Below are 7,457 nucleotides of genomic sequence, written 5' to 3'. Positions count from 1 at the left end.
TGGGCATATACCCTGAGAAAACCATAATTCAAAAAGAGTCATGTACCAAAATGTTCATTGCAGCTCTATTTACGGTAGCCAGGGCATGGAAGCAACCTAAGTGTCCATCAACAGATGAATGGATAAAGAAGATGTGGCACATATATACAATGGAATATTACTCAGCCATAAAAAGAAATGAAACTGAGTTATTTGTAATGAGGTGGATAGATCTGGAGTCTGTCATACACAGTGAAGTAAGTCAGAAGGAGGAAAACAAATACCGTATGCTAACACATATATATGGAATCTAAAAAAATGTCATGAAGAGATTAGTGGTAGGATGGGAATAAAACACAGACCTACTAGAGCATGGACTTGAGGACATGGGGAGGGGGAAGGGTAAGCTGTGACGAAGTGAGAGAGTGGCAGGGACATATATGCACTACCAAATGTAAATTAGATAGCTAGTGGGAAGCTGCCGCATAGCACAGGGAGATCACCTCTGTGCTTTGTGACCACCGAGAGGGGTGGGATAGGGAGGGTGGGAGGGAGGGAGACGCAAGAGGGAAGAGATATGGGAACATATGTATATGTATAACTGATTCACTTTGTTGTAAAGGAGAAACTAACACACTATTGTAAAACAGTTATACTCCAATAAAGATGTTAAAAAAAAAAAAGACTAAAGGGAAGACTGAGGGAAGAGCTCTCACTTGAACTAGGCCTTAAAACATGGGTCATAAAACCTCTTCTGGGTTTTCTTTTTTTTCACAAAAACTTTCCATTGTCATATGTTGTCTCATATATTTTCAGTAGTAGTTGTCCACTGCATGGTTGTACCAGTTTATTTAATCAACGCCCTTGTTAAACATTGAGACTATCTCTAATTTGGGGATAGTATAAAGAATGCTCCCATGGGCCATCCCTGAAGCAAACAAGTTGGGTAGATTCAACAGTATTTCACCATATTTTATGTAAATGTGTGCATGTGTATATTTATGCTTCACCCCTAAAGACTTCAGCATGCATTTCCTAGGACATTTTCCAGCAGGATCACAATACCATTATATCAGCTAAGAAAATTTCTCAACATCTGATATTCGGTTCCTATTCGAATTTCTGTAATTGTCCCCCCAGAGGTCTTACAGCTTTTTTTTTTTTTTTTTGAGCCAGGACTCAGTCAAGTTTCAGGCATTACATTTGGTTGTCATATCTCTCTGTTACTCCAGAACAAAAAAAACACACCTTTTTAATACAACGTCCTACATCTTGGCCCTGTTTTTCCCTAAGAGTCTGTTAATTCATATCTTTATCTCCTATGTAGATTTCCTATAAACTGGGTTAGGTTCATTTTATTTTAAAGATTTTTTTTTTGATGTGGACCATTTTTAAAGTCTTTATTGAATTTGTTACAATATTGTTTCTGTTGTATGTTTTGCGTTTTTGGCTGCAAGGCATGTGGGATCTTAGCTCCTCAACCAGGGATCGAACCCGCACCCCCTGCATTGGAAGGCTAAGTCTTAACCACTGGACCGCCAGGGAAGTCCCTGGGTTAGGTGTAGAAGCTTGATTGTATTTGGCAAGAATCTTTCACAGGTGGTGCTGTGTATTTCATGTTGCATCACATCAGGAGACACCTAAAATCATCCTGTTAGTGATGCTTTGAGTCTTTGGTGAGGATATGATCACCAAAACTCTTACGAATATGGGCTTTGCCCTGTGGCAACCACGTTTCACTTAGTGATTTTAGTATGCATTAATAATCCGGTCCTTTACCAATCATGGGTATTATGTTTGGAAAACACAAAAAGGAAAAAAATCACCCAATTTGATAGGTGGGAGACTGTCTTCTGATGTTTTCATTTATATTTTCATTCTTACGGTACTATGTTTTTTGTTACATATGAAGTTGCCATTTGTAGTGCATAGGTTACAGGACCAATACTCTAGACCCAATTCAAGAGCCTAACTGGGTAGATGGGAAAGTTTTCACTTAAATCATATAGAATGAGTTCTCCACTAGGAAGAGTTCTGTTAATGAAGGAAGAGGATGCTGAGCAGTAAAAAAAAAAATAAATTATCCCTCCAGGCTATTCATCTTTCCCTTTTGATTTATATATTCAGGATATTACCCTCTTATTTTGTTGTAAATATTTCTCTCCAAATTATCTTTGGCTTATCAGTTTTTATTATGACACATTTTAACAAAGTTTGTTTCGTTTTTTAAGTAGGCGGACTTCTACCAATGTCTTTGCAGTTTCTGCTTCTGGTATCTCAAGGTATGTAAGAGCTGTCTCCCAGACACTGGGAGACAATTTTACTACTGCTGGATTACCACAGCACCTCTAAGGTAAGACACAAACCTTTCTCTGTGTGTCTGTCTTCTAAGTATTTAGGCACTTTTGACGCCTGAATTATTTAAAGGGATATTTATTTACTATTTGCCAGGGTTCCTGGGAATATAAATTGTCACAATCCAGGCCGCTTTAAATTAGGACACCTAGGAGGTGTTCAAAACCCTTCAATCCATTCCAAACAGCTTTGAAGTCCAATGGGCCTTTACCAGAATATAATCGGAGGTTTATCTGCTGTTACTTGGTTGTGATTAGATAACTGTACCCGTCTAGCCTGTTTTGTCTTAGAGCAGGATTCTTTCAGTGTTTGTGGTTTCTCCACAGAACACACTCAGCTGAAAGCCAAGACTGTAGTGAGACAGCAAGGCTCTGGTAATAAAGACCTGTGCCCTTCCAGCAGACTGGAGGGCGGGCCTTGAAATACTTTCTAAACAGACAATTCTATTTTAGCTTGAAAAGACCATGTGCCTGCTCTGGATAAGTGCTTTACATCACCCTTCTCTATTACTGGGGCCCAGTCCTAACATCTCATTTACCTTACTTCACATGTAGCAGGGCAGAAACAATTATGGGTTTGCATCTCTCTCCTGCTAAATTATCATCTAAACAACACACACATACATTTCTACATATATACACACTGTTATTGGAAAACCAATTGAACTCAAGTGCATGGGCTTTAGAAAAATGTCTTCAGTTAACTATTCAACTCCCTGCTTTCCCATCTTTGTTCTGCAGTCTTTGAAGAAACTCCTCCTCCTGCAGGTAGGACTTGGTATACAAGATCGCAACCGAGGACTTTACAAGCATCTCAAGGGAGTAAGTGATCTGGTAAAGTGGTTTTGCAGAGGTCCCCAAGCCTACATCTACATCTACATAAGTATCATTTTGGAATTAAAAAAATTTTTTTTCAAACTGATTTACAAATAGTCTAGTTTTAAAAAAATCAAATGACACAAAAGCATATAGAGCAAAAAGTGTAAGAGCAAGTCTGCTTCATCCCCTCCTCCCCAAAGTAAACAACCATTAAGTTTGGTGTAACTTTCCAGAACTTTTGTGCACTTACACATTATTTTTAAACATAAATTTGGATGTATTATATTCTGACTTTCTCCCCACTTTATATATATATATATATATTTTTTTTTTTTAAATTTATTTTTGGCTGCGTTGGGTCTTTTTTACTGCGTGCAGGTTTTCTCTAGTTGCGGCGAGCCGGCGCTGCGCTTCGTTGGGTTGCATGGGCTTCTCATTGCGGTGGCTTCTCTTGTTGCAGAGCACGGGCTCTAGATGCGTGGGTTTCAGTAGTTACAGCACTTGGGCTCAGTAGTTGGGGCTCGCAAGCTCTAGAGTGCAGGCTCAGTAGCTGTGGCGCACGGGCTTAGTTGCTCCGCGGCATGCGGGATCTTCCCAGACCAGGGATCGAACCTGTGTCCCCTGCATTGGCGGATTCTTAACCACTGCGTCACCAGGGAAGTCCCTATATTTCTATGTTAATCATTTTGGCTGTAAAATATTGTGTAACTAAAGACATATCACCATTTAAACATTCTCCCATTATGCACGCAAGCTGCCCCTGGCCCAATTATTCTGCTGTTGCAAACAATGCTGTACTGAGGATTCTTGGTACACACATTGTCTTGCATTCCTACAAGTGTTATTACAGGAAAAATTTCTGGAAGGGGGATTTCTGGGTCAAACAATAAACCAATTAAAAAAATTTTTTTATCACCAAACCACTTCTCCCAAAAAAGCTCTTATACCAACTGTGGATGAGCTTAACATTCTTGCCAGCTTTGCTTGCAAAATGAAAAACTTTTTTTTTTTTTTTTTTTTTTTTGCCCGCACCTCGCAGCTTGCAGGATCTTAGTTCCCTGACCAGGGATTGAACCCTTGCCCTCGGCAGTGAAAGTGTGGAGCTCTAACCACTGGACCGCCAGGGAATTCCTGAAAAAAGTCTTATACTACCTCAATTTGCATTTCTCTGCCAACTGAAGTTAACCATTTTGCCACAGATTTATTTGGCCACTTGGCATTTGATTCTGTAGAATGCCTTTTCCTATACTTAGCTCATTTCTGTGAGTTTATCTTTTGCTTCTAATTTGTAAATTAAGAAACTTGGACTAGGTTGATGATCGCACGACACTTCCCACGTTTGTTCCGTTGAGAACAGGCATCACGAGCTGCTTACAGCATTTCCCCTTTTTTCCAACGTTGGAGGCCATGATCAATCCCTGAGTGAAACTCCATTCACATCACTGACATGGGTCCTCAGGATTTGAAGCTCCATTAATCCTTAAAACTTATTTCTTGGTCCAAGCAAATGACATTTGTCCTGGATAAATTAGAAGCTGTAAAATATTGGAAAGTTTTGAAACCCACTGGATGTACAGAATGCATTTCACCATAGGTTTCTCTCTGGCCCATGGATCTAATCTAAAATTTGTACAGTCCTGAGCGTTACTTGACTAGTCCTATTAATTTCCTATTTGCTTATTTTAAATGAAGGTAAAAAGCAAGGGAAGACAAGGCTTCCCTGGTGGCACAGTGGTTAAGAATCCGCCTGCCAATGCAGGGGACATGAGTTCGAGCCGTGGTCCGGGAAGATCCCACATACCACGGAGCAAGTAAGCCCGTGCGCCACAACTACTTAGCCTGCGCTCTGGAGCCCGCAAGCCACAACTACTGAAGCCTGCGTGCCTAGAGCCTGTGCTCCGCAACAAGAGAAGCCACCGCAATGAGGAGCCCGCGCACCGCAACGAAAAGTAGCCCCCGCTCCCCGCAACTAGAGAAAGCCTGCGCGCAGCAACGAAGACCCATCGCAGCCATAAATAAATAAATTTTTTTTTAAAAAAGCAAGGGAAGACTGACTTTTCGTCCCTGTGAGAGTCACTCCATCCGTTCAATAGTTTGACTGCTCTGTGTAAAGTGACATGCTTCAGAATGTATGTTGGCATAAAGCATAAGTCAGGGTGCCCAGCTTCTGAACTGCATGTCTCTTCTCCATGCAAGTGACAGGTGACTTTAGATCTGGTATTTTCCCAGACAGCCACTGTCCCTTTCAGTGGCCCTCTCTAACCTAGATGCTATTCTAAAGCCACCATTGTGGCTATACTGTTCTGACTGAGTTATTTCAAGCTTGACAGCATGGCATAAGCCAGCTTATCCGTTAGAGGACAACACTCCTCTTATGCTTCATGATACATTCCCATCCCTTCAGCACAACAGACCTAGAAAGTGAAAATACGAAGTGGAGAGGAACGTGTGTTAAGCTACATGTGCTGTGTACTTTCCATAGTTTGTATTTTTAAAATCACCTTTCAAATTAGTCATTATCATGCTTTGCAGAACTGGATGGGCAAGCATACACACACCCTACTTACTTTATGATAGTTTTTCTGGGAGGAGTTAAACAATTCTGTTTATATAAATCACTAGACTTGGTTCCAAAACACAAAGGCTGAGGATAAAAATCTGTTAAATAACAGTATCTCTGTAAGTCATTTTGTTTTGGCAATGATGACATCGGATTAAACAAAATCTCCACATATTAATCCTTTGAAAAACAATATTCGTTATAGTAACATTTTTAAAGTTCTGATGCATGTTTAAAATTATTTTAATCCCCCAATATATCAATTTCCCTCCTATCCAGTGCTTATCATGAAATTGAATAAACTATGTATCTCCTATCCTATATCTTATACCCCTTTAGCCACCCCAATTGATAACATAATTCCATTTACTATAGAGTACAATTACTGTGTACCAAAATGTCAGTCACAGATGCATAGTCTGGCCTCTCCTCTTGCCTCCATTTGACTGAAGCAGTAAATCAACCATGAGCAGGCCCATCCATCATGCTACTATTTTGTATTCAGGCATCTGTGTGTGTGCTATGTATGTATACACATATATATGTTCATTTAACAGACATGTCAGGAGAGCAAAATGCATTGTTAGGTGAATGCATTGTGCTAAGGCATAAGAGGTTAGGGAAATTTCACATACGTACATTCTCTCCACGTTAAAAAAATGATATCCTGTTGCATTAAAGCAAAACTTGTAAGTTCTTACTTTAAACCATTAAATGTTTAGTTGTACTACCCTAATTTCCTGAAGCCACATCTTTGTTTACTTACCATCCCTTAAGTTAGTCCCTGGCTAGTTTCCTTCCTTGAGCTCAATTTCTTCACTGCTTTTAATGTGCATGGTGCTCTCATTTCAGCAGAGCCCCAGGAGCCTAGGGGCAGCTAAGACCCATTCTTCTAAAATTTTACAACTCTCTACAGGCATATTTACAAAGTGTTACCTGAAAATACCAAGAAGCCACCAGACATTCCATTTGTGTGCAATTCATTAAAAGGAATTTACATTCATTCCACTAGTAAGAATTATTTACTCCTCTGGCTCTGGTTTGAAAGGATGTGGTAAGTTTGAGTCAACAAAACTGTTTCTGGCCTTTTTCTCCCTATCTTCATAGGCATTAGCCACTCCACCGGTGTCAACCTTTACGCCAAAAGATGTGAGTATATAAAGTGGATGAGATCTGAAGCACAAAAACTTGGTGTGACTATGATGCACCTCCAGGGATTAAGTAAAAGCCACAGCCAACCAACCAGGTCCTGAGGGTTATTAACAGGGGTAATTAGGAAAACATTTTGAACCCGGTCCTCAAATTGCACTCAGCGTGCTAAACAATGTAGGCACAACACGAATGAATGTAAATTTTAACACGCTTTAAGGCTTGTTATAAATGCCCTTTTCCCAAGTGTAGTGTGAGGAACGCACCACTAGAGAGCAGCCATTTCCTTTAGGGAGAAAATATTAAAAAAAAAAAAAAAAAAAAACCACCACCAAAAACCCCACATTGGTTTAACCACTGTGAGATACCACTTCACGTCCCGGAGAATGGCTATAATCAAAGAGAAAGACAACACAAAGTGCTGGAGAAGATGATGAGAAAGCAGAAACCTCATACGGTACTGATAGGAATATAACATAGTACAGCCCCTGTGGATAACATTTTGGTAGTTTCTTAAAAGAAACAGCAATTCCACTTGTATGAACTCACCCAAGATAAATGAAAACATGTTCACATTAAGACATGTTTATGGATAT

The 7,457-nt window shown here is 39.9% G+C and overlaps 1 protein-coding gene across 3 annotated transcripts in view; it reads left to right on the top strand.

Moving 5' to 3' along the window:
* AFF1 (ALF transcription elongation factor 1) overlaps positions 1–7,203 on the top strand; it is a 236,746-nt gene extending 229,543 nt beyond the window's left edge. The window contains exons 20-22 of one of the 3 annotated variants that reach the window (XM_028491879.2): positions 2,211–2,261; positions 3,075–3,155; positions 6,820–7,203. In XM_028491879.2, the coding sequence (XP_028347680.1) occupies positions 2,211–2,261; positions 3,075–3,155; positions 6,820–6,965 (278 nt within the window). In that variant the 3' untranslated portion in view covers positions 6,966–7,203. The remainder of the gene's footprint in view (positions 1–2,210; positions 2,262–3,074; positions 3,156–6,819) is intronic. The other 2 variants (XM_028491877.2, XM_028491876.2) reach the window with 2 other exon arrangements.
* The last annotated feature ends 254 nt before the right edge of the window (positions 7,204–7,457 follow it).

This window comes from Physeter macrocephalus, chromosome 7, assembly GCF_002837175.3.
Source record: "Physeter macrocephalus isolate SW-GA chromosome 7, ASM283717v5, whole genome shotgun sequence".
In the NCBI taxonomy this organism is placed as follows: Eukaryota; Metazoa; Chordata; class Mammalia; order Artiodactyla; family Physeteridae; genus Physeter; species Physeter macrocephalus.
The sequence above is the reverse complement of the archived record's forward strand: the minus strand, read 5'-3'. Positions and strand labels throughout refer to the sequence as shown.